Consider the following 17,455-nt stretch of genomic DNA (forward strand, 5'->3'; position numbering starts at 1 on the left):
ACATTTGTAAACTTGGAGTTAAAACCAAAGCACAAGTCCTTGGTCTGATGCTATCTAGAGTGCTCCTCCCTCATAGTTCTGTTCTCTGGTATTACTTAAGTCTACAGAATAAAAACACCTACCCCATTTCAGATCAGCTTTTTACTTTCTGTACTTCACATCAAAGCTCAAGTGGGAACAAATCTGCAGGCTTGGGCAACTTTCATAGATAAGCTGGTGGAAATTCTTCCCCTCAGCCAAATAATGTTGCAACTCACTAAGTATCCTGCCCTTTACTAGACAGACATCTTCCTCTTTCTTTCCTTCTGCCCCAGCACTTGTGGGCAAAAGTAGTATGAAGTAGCCAAAAACCAGGATAGGATTACTGACAGTAAAAAAAAAAAGCTGTTTGATATTGCTATATAAACCAACATCTCAGTTAGTTGCAGTAGCTTTTAAGTACGATTACATTTCCTACAATGCTAATAAAAAAGTCTACTGTAAGTTTATACTAGCGGAAAAAAGATTTAGAAAGCATTTTAATTTCAAATAGAGAAAGGAAAGAACAGAAAGGCAAAATATATTTATAGCACTATTTACAAGCCTGTTACTAAATTCACATTTTATGATTTATTAAAAAAGTCAATATTTTTTATTAAGCAAACCAGTAAAATCACCTTATGTTTAGCTAAAGAAATGATCACAAAGACATTGTGCTTTTTCAATTTTGGCTTTGTTGGAAAATGCAGCATTTCAGAAGAGGTAGGAACCTGAATAAAAGCACAAAAGGAAACAAAAATCCAGGTGTTCCCAGAGAGAAAGCTGTTCCTTGGCAAGATAGAAAAGTTTCAAGGAAGTACTTTCCAGCACCTATACCAAATCAGTTTTTCAACTTGAAAAACTGCAGAGAGGAGTTGTTATTGAAAGCTGCCCAAATAGCTGGAATAACATTCCACATTCAGTGTTATCACCAGCAAAAAAAAAAAAAAAGAATTCAAAAAAATCTAGGAACTGAGAAACTTGATTAATCCAAGACCACATCAAAAGTCAAGTTTGACAACTGGCTTTTGCTTATTCTGTACACTTTAAAAATCTGGCTGTGCAGTTTTATGTGTATCATTGTAGCTGATCATAATGTCTACCGAAGTCACATCTTTTTGATTCTTTCAACACAGCATTTTCAGCTCGTAGTTTTCCAGTCTCCTGTAAAACAGAAAATCCCCCATGGGTATATTAAGGAAGGTATCCTCACTCTTCATATTTCTTAATAAGCAGTATCTATACTTGTTCAAGTGGTTTATACACTATGTACTTGAGGAAACGAAACAGGGTAATTCTTGTCTGGTGCCTGTGAGGAGATAGACTAGCCACGACCTACTCAACCACATAAAATGAGAGGTATTCTCTATTACTTTCCAACACAAGAGTAAGAATTTTAGTTTCATTCTCAAAACTTAGCTCTGTGTCAGGCCATTACTTCATCTGTATTCTGCTCTTACCTCAGCGAGTTTAACATAATCTTTCTTCAGTTTCATAAGATAGTGAATCTTTTGTTTTTGGTTTTGATGACCCAGTAACTTCCCATTCTCCTCAGCAAGTGAGTCAACTTGCTTCCTCAGGAATTCTATTTCCTGTAATTGATAAACACATTGTGTACCTCTTAGCAGTAGCCACTCCATGTCTTTTCAGAAGAAATTGTATAACAATAATTCTAAAGAAGCAAACACTTCAGTTTATTCTAACATATGATGCAAGAGATGGTTCATTCAGGAAATACGTATTTGCCTTATATGACCTTAGAGATTGTGTTAGATCCTTCTAAAGGACAAAAAAAGGGCACCATTTGATTTGTATTACGCATTGCGACACTGATTTCTGTACCCAGACTTCCACTAGTGCAGACAACAGTGTCACAACTAAGCTGCAGGACAAAATAGCTCTACCTCTGCTGAATAAGATTTTACTGTAAAGATGAGAAAAAAATTATACATATGTAACCTTTTCAGTTCTGTCTCTCTCTTCATAGGCTTCCTCCAGTTTTGATCTAATTTCTTCTTTTTCATTAAATGCTTTGAGCTCCAAAGTTCTTGTTTGCTGCATCTCCAGAGTCATTTCACAACAAGTATTCTCTAGGATTCTGAGGTTATTTTTGGTCTCCTCTAATCTGTCAATATAAAAGAATCATAAAATATTAACCCCCAACATAAATGGCATACAACGAATTACTAAGTCAGTCTTGGGCATGGAGGGAGGCTCCTTTAGAAGTGCCCTTTTGAGACAATATATTTTCCCTGGAACTTAGTGCTAAGGGAAGGAACAATTTCATTCTGCTTCACAGCTCATGCTTGACACTATCAGTTAGGAAGTGTTTTGGAGTTGCTCTTCTATTTGGGAACTATGCTGTTTGCAATCCAGGGTATACAACTCCACTCATGGTAGAAAACAGAAGATTCACCTAACAAGAACATTTTGAATTAATTCACCTAAGGAATGTAAATTTTCCATCTAAACTCTGCTACTCTTCAAGTTTCCCCTCAAATTGCTTGTTTGTCAGTGGCTTCCCCCCCCCCCCCCTTTGCCTCATTGCTCAGAAACATCTCTGAGCAGCTCATAGAGCCTGAGCTTGTTTGGTCTGGTAACAAAAGGACCATCACTTTGTGCAGAATTAAAACATTTTCAGCAGACAAAGTGTCTGTGAGACTCACAGAATATTAAACCATGACATCAAACTTAGCAGCCTGTCTACTGATTATATGAACTTCAGTAATTTTGCAAGTCTATTCAAATATTGCATAAATTATTTTTGTCATCAGTTTTGTTTTATTGTAGCCTGGTGTTGAAAACAGTATTAATTTGCTGTATTTGTCAAGACATTTTCTTGATGAGAAAAGAATCTTTTTCTTCTTTGTGCATTACTGGTTTGTATGAGGCATCATAGCACTGCTGTGAAGCCTGTTTCAGAGACCAGACAGGTATGAAAAAACAATGTATCAAATAACAAAATAATCCCTGCTTTCCAGCCTAGGCTTTCTGGAAAACTTAACTTTTAACTTTTGAAATGACCATGTGCATAAAAGTTATCTTCATCCTTAAAAGAAGCTACTTACATAGAAAGATTTCCATTAAAGGTAAATAAGTCAACTGTTAGGAGATTCAGCCACTATGAATCCTGAAGCAACACAGACTTGGAAAAGAATAGCAGGACCAACTTTTTCAGATTAATTTTTAGCTACTAATTCAGTATTTTCTTCTTGACTACTATCCATCCAAGGTGCAAAACACTTGAATTTTGAAGAGTATTTGCACAATAATGCAAGTGCAATCTAGGAATCCTCTAATAATAGAGTTTTCATTATTCAAGCTGAACCACAAAAATGTAAACAGCATAAAAAGCAAATTTTGTTTAAAATTACAAAACATTTATAATATTAATAAATAAATGAACAGTATTCCAATTTAATTTGAAAAGGAATGTGCTTAGAATTCACTGCATAGATAAGACTTCAAAACATAAATAATTTTAAACAATAAAAAATGTCCCTTTCAATGTATTTTATGGTTCTGCCTATTTCAGAGTGTTGTCCTAATCCGATGCTGTGCTTTCAGAAAATGTAGTAATAGGTGCTACTACCACCTACTGATGAGAAAGAGTAAGACCTCAACGTGTCCTGCAGAAGTGTAAATATTCCCAAATTACGTCTTTGATAATTTCAGACCTTGGACTTCTATATCTTAAATATACCTTTTTGGTATTAATTAGTTTAATATAAGTCTCCAGTTCAAGGAACAATATTAAGACTTACTCTGCTTTGACTTTCAGCATTTCCTCCATTGCTTTATTCTGTAAAAGTTCAAAAGCATTAGATACAGTATTAATCTTTAACACAAATATATATATAAAATTGCCCCTTAATTGATGCTATGCATCTCATTCCAGATCCTATCAAAGTCATCCTACTGCCCAGTAGCTCACATCTAATATTCGCTGTAAGTTCATCTCTTTGCTGTTTGCACGTATTTCCCATTTCATGCCAGCACAGACCACTCCCAGAACTATCTCTCTGCCCATTCACACATTAACTGCCCTTTGACAGAGCCCTGACCTTACCAAGTGACACAACCTTCACTTTCCAACTCTGTGGAAATGAGTCAGATTTAGTGATCTGAATCTGTTTTTGCTTCCTGTGCCATCTGACACCCAGTTAACTGGTGTTAGGCAGAGACAGAAAACTCTTCAGGCTACAGGTCAGGCTGAGCCTGTTAGAATTTGCTAGAAAAATCAGCGTTTGTTTCGCTCCCAAGAAATAGAAGAGAACATGCTAATACTTCACAGCAGGTCAACAGCAACTGATGTGAGAAGGATAACATACCTTGGCAAGGCGCTCTTCAGCAATCTCCTCCTCTTTCTCTTTGAGGTACTGAGCATCAGGATGTTTCCCATCACTAGAAAATTCAAGAAGGAAAGTTTCTCACAACCAGAGGAAACCAGTTGCAAAAAACATCATCTTATCCAGACGAAACCAGTAAATGTGTGTAGTTGTCTTGGCATATGTTCATACTCAGAATACTGAACATACTGAAACAACTCTGGAAGGGTTTAAACTTCTTATATTCCAACAACACACTTTATTTTGTCATAGAGAAACTAATGTTTTAATGAAAACAGTCACAAATCTAATAACAATGCAACTGTTTGTTAGACAACTCTGAGGTAAATGATTTGTTCATGACATTCACAAGTAGGGAGACTGCATAAAGCAGCTCCTTCCTACAAGATCACTGCTGAGTGGTTTTGCCAAGTTAAGAAGGTGAAATACTTGTATTTGGAACACTTCAATACTTACTTTGTTAGATTTCAATCAACATGGCATTGGCTGAAAGTAAGCAAACAGCATACAATGAAAATAACTCACAAAACAATACACCGTTGGGATCACTTAATCCTGGTAGTGTGTTATAAGGAAAGAACTCAGTTGGTTAACAGTTTTAAAATTGCATCAAATTACAGTAAAATTACTATTTTCAGTAACTTAATCTTTGTGAACAGATCAGGTGGGTTACTGAATGCTGATGTTGTCTCTAAGGCTCTGCTCAGTTTGCAACAGACATTTCCAAGTGTGTTGTGAATTGAAATGGGAATCACAGAAAAACAAGAATGGTTATGTTGCCATGGAACGCTGAGTTCTGTGGCCTTGTTTTTCACAGTTTATGGAGTAGGTTTGCATATAATTATTTTACATTCTATTTCCATTTCCTTTATGAAACTGTATTGCATTTAAGAACTTGTGATTTAAGGGCAATAAAAAGTTTACAAGCCAATAAAAAGTTTCCATAGAAGTCTGAGTCAATCTCTAAGTGTACAAAAAAATATGTAAAGCTGTATTTCAAATAAAAACTGTACATTTTTAAATCTTAATTATAATAAGACAGACTTTTTTGTGTGCTTTATTTTACTTTACCTGTTGCTTTGTCTCTGAACTTCTACAAGGCTCTGTAAACTCCTGTTCTTCTCCACCAATATCTTCATTTCCAGACGCATGTTCTCCATCTCATTTAATTGTTCCTAAGCAGGTGAAATTTGAAACATTTGATTTGAGGACTGAATTGCAATTCCTGTTTTAATTTCCAGTTGAACATGGTTTTGAGTAAAATAGAAGACAAAACTATCAGAAAACAAGCACAGTTCTCTAGCAAAGATCTGCACCACCTTTCCATTTATAGATGCATTAGAAACATGATTTAGAGTAAGTCAAAACAGTTTCAGCAGCAAAAACGACATTACCATTTGGCATTCATGAACACAGAACTACTCAGCCCTTGGAAAAATGGGATACAGGAACATCTCAAACCACCAATTGTTACCAGCCAAGGTAAAGAGAAGACCAAAAACTGCCTTCCTGCTTTAGTGGACATACCACTAAGCTGAGCTCATGAAAAATCTGAGCTCTGTATTCTGTCTTATTTTAGCTTTACAGATTGCCTGTAGAAATTAACTTGCACTACCTTCAGCCTTAGAATTTCGTCATTTTTAGCACTTCGTTCTTCATTCAGCTCATGTACAAGGTGCTCCAGATTTATTGCAGAAGCTCTCCGATCAGCTATTTCTTGCTCATGAGTTTCCAAGAGCTTTACCAAATTCACATCAAAATTAGGGGGAGTTTTTGGACACTGTCAAGTTGAAAGAAACAAACCACACAACCTATTAGTAAAGAATTGTTCGCCCTATGTAGTGGTTACATGTTTTAAAACTTAGTTGGAGACATATTAATAAATTCCTGGCAGACAAATCATTGACAATACGTGTAAGTTACAAGCAATGTGAATGGGAATTGACCATTCTTGGTACATTGCAATTTCTGGTCCCAGCCTGAAGCCTTGCTGTAAACTTTATTACTGCTTTTCAATGAGTTTTAACAGCCATTATAATGAAATGGTTCTCCCACAAATGCCATACCTGAGGAAATGTTACTGAAGATGAGTCCACAAAGCAATCTATTTGCTTCATTTTTAGTTCATATTCATTCTTCCTATTCTCCAGCTCCTCTGTCATTCTGCCCAACTATTAGAAACACCAGTAAGAATTAAATTAGCTCATAATACACACAAAATAGGAAAGAAAATAGCAGCCAGATCTGGTTTGAGCAAGCTGAAGCACAACACAAGTTATTTTAGATTAACTTAGACTTCACTTTCATAGCTATATTTAGCTAATAACTGTTGAACTTTCAATAGCTGCATGTAGCAAGCATTTCTGTATACTATGTAGTTAATCTGAATTTTGTTCTTGTTGGTATTTGATTTTCATGCCTTGCCAACACTATCTGCCTTTCAAAGGGCTTGTTAGCACAGAAAAAGCTGTAACTAACTTTGTTAGCAAACATTACTGGTCAAAGCATGATTTGACACGCAGATTTTAGCAGTATGGATCTGATCAGTTTCCCCAAAGGGAATATGCTAACTAGACAAAATAACTCCTCTTTCCAAAAATATTAAGAGTTTTTGCCAACATAAATATATTACTTAGCACTATGACAGTTGTGACAACTAGAGCTAAAATTTGGACAAAGGCTTAACATAGCTATTTAGTCTGCAAAAGCTCCAAACCATTCTCAGACTGCACAATTTATAGAGCTCAAGAGTTATCTCCACTACACAATGGTACTGTTAGTGGACAAAAGCATTGAAGCAGAAGAAAAAGTAATCCCCTAGGTTACACTGCTGATAACCTCAGGTTGCTCTGTTATAGGCACTGATAATGGTACTCTGCTTTCAGAGCATTTTTGTGATCTCTAGACACCATTTCCAAAACATTTAAAAGCTACCTAGACTTTGTTCAGAAGTTTCTGAACTACTACTTTGCTTCTACAGGAAGAAGCGCTGCTCTTCACAAATGATACTGTGTACAAGGTGCTCTAAAATGACAAGTAAAACCTTTTCCAGAAGCTACAATTAACCACAGCTCCTGCTCAACAAGCTAATTATCAAAATTTGTTTTACCTGTTCCCTGAGTTCCTGTATTACAGCTTCTTTCTCTGCTATGTCTTCCTGTGCACTCTGAAGCAATGAATCATGTTTTTTAGAGGCCTCTGTCAGACTTAACAGTTGATCAGTGGTATGACGCAGGTCCTCACACAGAAGGTCTCTCTGTTTTTTCATTGGATGAGCAAAGAAAGAAACGTTAAAGTTACTACTCTAAATCAGTTGTCTCAAGATGTTTTGTCATCGTTGCCAAGATTGCTAAGAGCTACAAGCATCTCCCTTTTCCTTCCACTTTTTCACCATGAAATGTAGCAAGCATTCATCTATAAATTTCTTATTTTAAGATGTTTTCATATCTATGGTCTTAGTTGCCGAACAAAAGTGAGAACTTTCCCACAGTGTAGTCACAGTTAGATTCTTGTGGAAGATCTTTGAAATCAACCACTGTTTTAGAGTATAATGTGACCTTAAAGAGAGATACAGTTCTATAAAATAAGAAACCAGAAGAGAATGTATAGATTTTCATCCATGCTGAAGTGATTATAGCTTTTTTAGTGCTCTGCTATTCTGTAGATACCTCTGGATTTATTCTAGGACCTATACCCCAACCCTGTCTAATGGGGCATCATCCCACACAAGGCATGTTGGCCTAGTAGGAGAAACTGTATTTAGTATTTTAAATACCACCTTGGGTTAGTTCTTGTCCAGACCAGAAAGCACAAAGAAATTAGTAACTGAAGTACAAGGTCAAGAAGAAACACTATGATTTTATCAGGAGCCAGAGAGACCCCAGGCTAACACTGGAGTAAGAGCTGGCACTTTACTTTAAAAAAACAAAAAACAAAAACCAAACCAAAACAACAAAACCCCCAAAGTGATCCATTTAGCAGACAACTCAGTTTTGGGTTCCAGAATGACAGATTTAGATATGATCATTAATGAACATAGTCTGTTTATTCTTAAATAGATTTCCATTATGTTCCATGTATTTTGAGAAATAAACATTACTCTGGAAGACTTTATTGGTGCTGTATGATTGAACCAGCAAATCTAATGACAGATGATCTTGTAGAAGCTACATGTAAGCAGGAGCTAGTGGTTTTGACTGATGGACATGTTCACCAAAATAATGGTGAGAAGTAGCAGAAAAGACAGAGTTGAGAAAGATACAATTTTAAAAGGCAAACCCACAGTTGAATCAACATTGCATCCTAAAGCTGTTACCAGCAGGTGGAGCTTTTAGTTAAAATTATGAATAAAGAAAAGATGTTACTGAATATAGTAGCAGTGGGGGAAGAGATAATGTTAAACATAATATATTCTTCTACCTATTTTAATTTCTCAGCTGCATTATCTAAAGCTGCCATTAAATTCAGCTGATGACTCCTTGGTGGCCTTAACAAAATTAAACCAGGCTTTTAGCATAGGCTTTTATGAAGTAGCTTATAAAATATTTATGTCAAGTAACGTGATAATTTAACCGAATTTGTCAGGTATCTCATGAAAAATTCTTTTAAGAACAGCTTAACTAGCTATGGTTTGAACTAAAATGAGGTTAAATTTTACACAAGTATTTAAGCAAAACCACATCCAGTTGGTCTGGTTGAACAAATAATCATAATACACCAACATTAATGTTTTTACCTCAATGTTGTCAGCTATTTCTCTTCCCTCCAAGGTTTCCTTCAGTTCTTCAATCTTCTTTTCCTGACCCTCTATGATTCTTTTGCTTTCTTCTTTTGCAGCCAGAACAATATTATACTTGCCCTACAAAAAGCATTAAATTAAATTTTAGAATGTTTTAGAAAAACACATTATCAAGGAAAGCTGGCAAACATAATACAAACAAATGTATATCACAAATCTTAGGATGAGAACTACAAACATTTAGAAATCTGTGTCCCTGACTAAAACCAGAATGATGTATCATAATCACTAAATTGTGTGAACTGTTATTAGTAATTTGTTGCCAGAATGATGGAAAATTATTAATTTAATATGTATTAGCCACCACAATACATATTAACCACTAAAACCATTAGTAAAAAAAAAAGATAACAATATATAGAAATCTATCTCATCAACATTTTGTCTGCAGAACCTTTTGAATTCATAGTTCATACATAATACATTATCTAAAGCATTTTGTGGGTTGCTCAATCAGTTGGCAAACCAGACCTATTTTAATAAAGCAGATGCATCATATTTATTCAGTTATTCAAATACAGTTTTAGCTCTTCATACTTGTTTTCAGATGTAGAACTTAGTAATATCAGCAACATAAAAATTCACTCCCTCAAAAATAAATGTACAACTCAGCTTCAATTGTTGAGGTCTGAAATTGCCAATTTCTGAGAAAATCTAAATGTGACTGTCAGCTGAGTGTAGTTTACAGGATGTGAATGGGTCCCTTCGGAGACACAGCTTTTTACCCACCACGTGGAGAGAGTTCAGTTCTCAAGACAGCCTTAGGCATAAAATGTTCAGAAGATTTCAACATGTCAAAACAAAGAAGTTCCCTTCTAAAATGCTACAGCAAGTTATACTGTTTGAGACCCATGATAAGACATGTCAGTGCCTCCCATTTCTAAAGAACGATACCATGTCCTTCAAAATGACAGAACATACATTTATATCCTCGAGCTCTCTTGTCAGCCCATCTATGGATGCAGTTTTATGATTAATTGAAGACCTCAGCTCCTGGATCTGTCTCATCAAGTCAGTTACAACTTCCTGCAACATAAAAAGAGAGTTAATCCTGATAAAATACATATAAAATCTATAGAATGTATTACAGGACTTTCTTTGGTATATCATTTGTCAATCCCAAATTTCAAACAATCATGTGAAAATGAGGCCTCAAATGTAAAGGAATAACAGAAAATTTGTTAAATCATTGGCTTTTGTTCTAAGTACTTAAAAATTAAATAACCTGCTGTATTCGTTCAAAGAGAAGACAAGCCCACTGACTGTCTTAGGTTGTAATGGTTTCTAATAGGAGAATAGAAGTACTATACTTCAGTGGCACATCTTTGTTTGCAATGGAAAAAAACACATTCAAGAAACACCACTGACCCAACAATACCAGATTCTTCAGAACTGATACATGTCAAATTTTTGGTTTTAGCATGGAAAAAGCACAACTTATCATTACATCATGCTGGGTAGTAATTGCACTATGTGATTTCTCATGCCTGTTTTACATACAGCATAAATACTTGTACAAGGGCAACACTTGCTATTTAAGTTTTCATACATTGCCAACAGTCTTTATGTGAAAAAGTGAACTGATTTTTATTAATAAAGATACACACAGTCACGTTCTTACATCACCATTCTTACCTTTTCTATTTGCCCAGTACAACATGGCACTGATTGGAAGGCCCTATTAATCATCAGGGGAATTATGCATCATTTAGGCATTGAATGTGTATCAGTTTCCTGCTCCCCTGCAAACTCCATGCTAGTAAAAGGTAGGATTTATTTTTACCTAGATATACAGCCAGACTTGCCTAAAAGCACAAAATTACTAAGTATTACAGAAGGCTCTGGGCTTTCAACTCTACTACAGAACATACACACTCATGTGGGTAGCTATCAGAAATAAACCCAAACCTTATCTGTATCATTTGTCTTCTTCAAAGCAGCAATAGTCTCTTCAGCAGTAGCCAGCTCCTGTTCTAAAATCCTCAGTTTTGCTTCCTAGAGGAAATAATATCTGTCAAGGAGTGTCTTTATTGCTTTTGGAGTATGATTTGTAAAGCACTAAGTCATTAAAAAAAAAAAGAGGAAGTTGTTAAAACTTAAGCAGTAGCTTAACAAAACAATATGTAACCTGAGCACTCTGCATTTACTTTGCTGGTAATCAACAGAACAGTCAGTACACCGATAAAATTGCTATTAATGCACAAGAAAATCCATGAACACACAATTTAGATATTAAAATCTGCCATTGTACCTGCTGTTCACACTGTGTCACCATTTCAGAGAATGGTTTCTCCACCTGTGCTTTTTCAAGTACTTTCAAGAGCTCCCTGATGAAGAAAACACATTTCTTAGTGAGAAATATAATCAGAACATGAGAATTTTAACCACAATCAAGTCATACGAGCTCATTCTTAGTTTTGCTTTATTTTAAGAGTTCTTCAGTTATCACCTTCTCAGTGCTATACAAAAGACTAATAGTTTAGTTAGTAGCCATAAACTGCTATCAATGGCAGAACCTTTTTTGACATGAAGAACTAGACTTGTAATGAAATTCCTTTTGTCATGTTAACTCAACACATTAAAATGAAGTGCTGTTCTAATTTGGGTAAAATAAACCAGTCCATGTGTAATTATCTTCACACAGCAGGGGGAAAAACACCTCTACAACCAGGATAACCATCTGAACACAAAACAGGACAAAAACAAATCCTGTTGCTAATTAAAACTTACTTGGAATTGTTTTCTTTGTCTTCTTGTAATTGTAATGTTAGTTTTTCATTATGTTCTTTTTCTGTTTTTAGGAGTTGCAAAAGGGTCTAGAAAAATCAAAATACATGTTGCTTTAAGTTACAATACAAGGTCTTTGGAATAATTTATACCAAAATAAAAATCTAAACAAATTCTTAAGATGACTGAAACCTCCCCCACCCCCCACTCCAAACCTTAACTGGAAAGAAAGATCTTTAGCTTTGTTCTGGGCAAATTCAAAGTAAACTCTTATTCTTATTAACTAATCAGCTCTTTTCACCTGCCATTGATGATGATTTCATACAGTTATAGTGCCTCTCAATATCCAAGGCTGTGATGGGAGAAATTAGAATTTTCAATTTTAGATTAATTTGGGGGCATTTTTCAAATTCTAAATTTGTTCAAAATATTAAATTATAAGAAATCTAAAGCAAAAATTTTCAGTCTGTCAGCATTCCTTTAAACACTAAAAAGGAAAATTTGTATCAAACTTCCTGAGCAGGCACCTTGTACACTGCAGAAAAGCAGGCAAAATCATTTGCAAAAGCCCTTGAGCAACCTTACTGCTGTTTTGCAGTCACTGCAGTCTGACAGGCTTTCAAGGACATCATCAACTAAATTGCAGGACAGTGATCCACCACAAGCCATAGATCATTTTAACAAGATCACATCCACTATGAAAATTTTTAAGAAACTGCTTTGTAAAGATAGAATAATTAGGCTAGTCTTGGCTGGCCCTGAGATGAAAGGTCGTCTCGGCTTTTCAATGTCAGGATTCTTTTCCAAAGAAGTTTCTTATTCCTTTGCTAATTATTCCATCTCCCTCAACATTTCCAGAGCAATTTCTTCAGCTAAAAAGCCTCCTACTTAAAGATGTTATTGGGTATTTCTTGTAGCCTGTGGTTGTAAAAATCTTGCACTAAGCTTTAAAAAAGATTTTGGGTACACCTTCAAAATTAAATCACCAAGAAGCCTATTATTACTGTGGGATCTATTATCAGGAATACAATAACAGGAATTAAACAAAGCTACTGTAAAATAAAGGTCTTTAAAATCCTTGACTGCCTTACACAAAGCTCAGTTTTCATTGCATCTGCTTCTTGTTTTCTGTCCTCAAGTTGTTGCTTCAGTTGGTCTGTCTCAAACTTCACTACTTCCTGCAAATTGTCATAGTCATCCTGCAGGCTTGCTTTTTCTTCAAGAATCCTTTCATGCTCTAGCCTATATTAAAAAAAACCGAAACAAAAGCTCAGATAAAGGTTTGTATCATTATAAAAATACTCCAATCAATTGCATTTAAAAATCTTCAGATAATATACAGAATGCAGTTATTTTAGAAAGAAGTCACTGACATAAATGCTAACTCTTTGTTTTAAACTCAGAAACACCAAGTTTATGAAGGTGTCATGGTTTAACCCAAGCCAGCACAGAAGGCCACAGGAAGTTGAAGTGGCATTGGCAGAGAAGGTAGAGTACTTTTTCTGATCCCTAGAAATAATTTACTTCTTACAAAACTCTACTGAAATTTCAGTCACTGTGTCTTGAAAGTAGAGTTCACCATTCAAAATTTTTCTTTTTAGCCATTTGTTGGATAAAAGACTGCTAGAAAGATCCTCAGTACCTACCTCTGCTTACTTGATATTTGGGTTATTTATATATTCTGGACAAGTCTGGGTTATTTCCCTCTGAACTGTTGCACTGGAAGTTTATTTCATTTGATTTTCCACAAAAGTGAAAAGCAAAGAGGCGTAAAAGAGCTGCCAGACAAGTGCTATGAATGCTATTAAAGGAAAGAATGCCCTCCAAATAGTATTTCTGCTAACACAGAATGCATCAATGTAATAGCATTTTTTATTTCAATTCTAGGTTCCTAGTCTCACAGTGAGTCACTCAAAAAATTACTTCAGCTAAGACATGACCTGCCATAATGCAAAATGGAGTTAAGTTTCCTGGGAGGGGGAGGGGAACCCACAAAAAAAAAAAAAATCAACAAAAATTCAACCTCGAAATATAAAACCAAACCAAGCAACAACAAAACACAACCAAATTGCACTGGTAATTAAAAACCTTTCTGATTTTCATCTCCCAATGACTGCACTTACTGCAGACAAGGTAGTGACCTTTTGGGCTTCAATAGTCATACTTCAGTTATTTTTTATGATTTCTTTCTGCTTTTACTTTTAGGGCAGCATGATTATGTTCCCTACTTTGTGTGAACAGGCTGACAAACTATGTCTCTTCAGCCATTTAACTTTGGAGATCAATAAGTTAAAAGACATATTCTACTTAATGGGAAAATACTATATCAAAACAAAATTAGAGCAGCTTCATTTCATTTTCTTTCTGCTAATTTCACTCTGTTCCCTCCCCATCAGGGCTCTGAAACAGGCATGAAAGAACTGAAGGGGGGGAGGGGAGCAAACACAAAATAACTGTAAATAAGACATATAAAGTGCAAATTCACATGCAGGAGAGAAGGACTAAATCACTGGATGCATCCAGAAAAGATATTAAGGCATTTTACCGAACTGCCAACATACCTAACGCTGTCCAGCTGCAACTGTACATCCATATGTCTACCAGAAAGTTCACTCATTTCAACCTCCTGCTTTTTCTTAAAGGCATTATATTCCAATTTCACAGCAGACAGCTCTTTGTCAGCAGACTGCAGGACAATGCGCAAGTCATGGACTTCACTTTCTAATACTGTAAAAAAAAACCCCACAAATAATTTACATGTCATTTGGAAAAATGTGCTAGATCTAGGACATGTAAAGCTACTGAGCCTGGGAAAGTCTCACAAAACTCTGCACATTTTCAGTGGAATTAACCTTGAAGGTCACACAAAAAGGCTTAACGAATGGAAAAGGTTTTATGAATGGAAAGGGCCAATGAAACATTTGACTTTGAGAAGTAAAGAGTACAGGATTAATCAGTAACATTTCAGACAATATAACTGCATTTTCACAGAGCTGTAGATACTAAATCCTGTACTTCCTTCACGTGCAGAGTAAACAGAGAACAATTTTGAATATTGCATGCTGTGCAAGACTAGGCAAAGATATTCTGTAAATATTAGTGTTTTCTTTTAAAAAAACTTGAAAACCCCCAAAACAAACCCCAAACCAGTATGCCTAACAACCCAAATAGTTACTCAGCATGTGCTGCTGTTGTTGACCCAAAACAGTAAGGCACCTCAAAAGTTCCTATGAAATTTCAGCACCACACAGACTTACTATCAGACTTGCTTTGACTGTCTTGAAATTGCTTTTCAAGCAATTTTATCTGTTCAAGGAGCTCCTGGCGCTGTTTACTCCTTTCGTTCCTTTCAGATGACAGAAGCTTGAGAAGAGAAGTAAAATTATTAAATGGAAGGAAATGTAGGAGTGGCTAACTCACAGAGCTGTAACAATAATGTAATAATGTATTAAAGCATTTCATCAACTGTTTATAAATACAGGGCACACTTTTCGTTAAATTTGGTATTGGGTGACTCTGAAGTCCATACAAGTCCAAGGAAAAAAACAGTCTGTATAACTGAAGACATTATCTTATCTTAAAATGCTCATTTAAGAGCAACTCACAGCTTAGGAGCAGAGATTTACTTGGAACAGAGCTATCAACAATGAGACTGATCTGGAAAGAATACAGGTCGTTTCCTTTGCTACGATAAATCAAACCTAGTGATTAACCAAGACTTGTAAATATTTGATAGAGTTCCAACTGCGACAAGTGGTATTTTCAGCATTCCAAAGTTTAAAATTTCCTTGTTACTATTGATGTTTTCCAGAAATCATGAAGCTGACCAAACCCAACCACAATAGTTGCTTATATTCAAGAGCAAGCAGGTTCAGAATCACAAGATTTAAAACAAAACCAAATTCAAACCTGCAGTGTTATGTTAAATGAACCTTCTCTGCTCACTCCAACTCCAGGGGGGCTTGGCTTAAATGAGTTTTAAACCAAGCCAAACTATTCTATGATTCTGAGTCCTTGTCCTCCTGCACAGCCCTGAGCTATGATGCTATGTACATTTTTTGAAAGCAAAAATGCAGGTATCATTGCAAGACCTCACCACACAGCACAGGAGTATGACTGTGTTGTATTGTTACACGAGCCCTGTATGATATTGTTCTCTCACCTCCTGCATTTGTGCAGAATGATGCTCCAGTTTATTAATATGCTGCTCAAGTTTTATATTCTTGCTTTCCTCTTCATCCAGCTTTGTCTGCAATGTGCTCACTTGCTCCTGTGACACAATAGACACTCAAAATTACAGAACCCATCTACCAGTTATTCTCACATGTCATCTGACAGTCTGTGCATATTAAATATAAAAATGTCAAATACTTTCTATTTTTATGACCTGAACCAACAGAAAACAGAGCACTCAAAATAAACTGGTAACTTAAGTAGCTACTTTCTTCTATTTCTAACAAAACTGCCAGAACACAAGAAAATCCGTCAGGGAATACAAGGATTGAATCCAATAGACACTTAGTTTTCAGACATGTGCTTATCATGGAGAAATAAGGCTGTAAATAAAAATTATTCAAAATATACAACAGCTAAATTCCTTACAGGATCTCTACATTATGGTAAGCATACACTCATAGAATCATCAAGATTGGAAGAGACCTCTAAGATCATCAAGTCCAACCATCGGCCTGCCACTCTGCTGTAACCCCTAAACTCCAAACCATATCCTCCAGTGCCAGATCCAGATGCCTCTTAAACACTTCTGGGGATGGTGACTCCATCATCTCCCTGAGCAACCTATTCCAGTGCCTGACCACTGTAACATGGAAAAAATTCTTCCTAACATCTAATCTGAATCTCCCCTGTCTCAGTTTATGACTGTTCCCTCCAGTCCTCTCATTGCAGGCATGGCAGAAGAGACCATCCCCCACCTGTCTACAACCCCCTTACAGGTAGCTGTAGAGAGCCATGAGATCACCCCTGAGCCACCTGTTCTCAAGGCTAAACAAACCCAACTCCCTCAGCTGTTCCTCATACATGTGCTCTAGACCTTTTATGAGCCTCCTTGCCCTTCGCTGGACTTGCTCCCGCACCTCAATGTCCTTTATAAAGTGAGGGGCCCAAAACTGAACACAGTACTTGAGGTGTGGCCTCACCAATGCTGAATACAGGGGGTGATCACTTCCCTAGTCCTGCTGTCCACACTATTCTTGATACAGGCCAAGATGCCATTGGCTGCCTTGAGCACCTCTGCACACTGTTGGCTCATACCGAGTTCCCTCGTTACCCTGGAGTGGACCTTATCAGGGCTCATGGACTTGTGAGTGTCTAATTGGCATAGCAAGTCATTAACCGTCCCCTGCTGGATTACAGGGGCTTCAGTCATCTTCCCATCACCAACTTCCAGGTCTAGGAGATGAGTATCCTCAGGACAACTGGTCTTGATGTTAAAGACAGAGGCAAAGGCAGTGTTGAGTACATCTGCCTTATCTGTACCCCTTGCCAATTGATGGACACCTCCCTTTTGCTCCTAATACAGTGATCAACTTTTATAAATAATATA

At 36.3% G+C, this 17,455-nt stretch overlaps 1 protein-coding gene across 1 annotated transcript; it reads right to left on the reverse strand.

Moving 5' to 3' along the window:
* Positions 1 to 1,121: 1,121 nt before the first annotated feature.
* Positions 1,122 to 17,278, reverse strand: LOC103808071 (kinesin-like protein KIF15; the record flags this gene model as incomplete). Its single annotated transcript, XM_009080835.1, has 19 exons — positions 17,180 to 17,278; positions 16,055 to 16,162; positions 15,150 to 15,255; positions 14,454 to 14,619; positions 12,984 to 13,134; positions 11,896 to 11,981; positions 11,417 to 11,492; positions 11,074 to 11,160; positions 10,087 to 10,191; positions 9,103 to 9,225; positions 7,477 to 7,623; positions 6,434 to 6,538; positions 5,983 to 6,147; positions 5,439 to 5,542; positions 4,350 to 4,422; positions 3,783 to 3,820; positions 1,978 to 2,143; positions 1,479 to 1,610; positions 1,122 to 1,182 (listed from the first exon to the last, which is right to left on the reverse strand). Coding segments are annotated over exons 1-19 (2,098 nt in total), but the record flags the coding sequence as incomplete, so codon positions are not given.
* Between the last annotated feature and the right edge of the window lie 177 nt (positions 17,279 to 17,455).

This window comes from Acanthisitta chloris, unplaced genomic scaffold, assembly GCF_000695815.1.
Source record: "Acanthisitta chloris isolate BGI_N310 unplaced genomic scaffold, ASM69581v1 scaffold25818, whole genome shotgun sequence".
In the NCBI taxonomy this organism is placed as follows: domain Eukaryota; kingdom Metazoa; phylum Chordata; class Aves; order Passeriformes; family Acanthisittidae; genus Acanthisitta; species Acanthisitta chloris.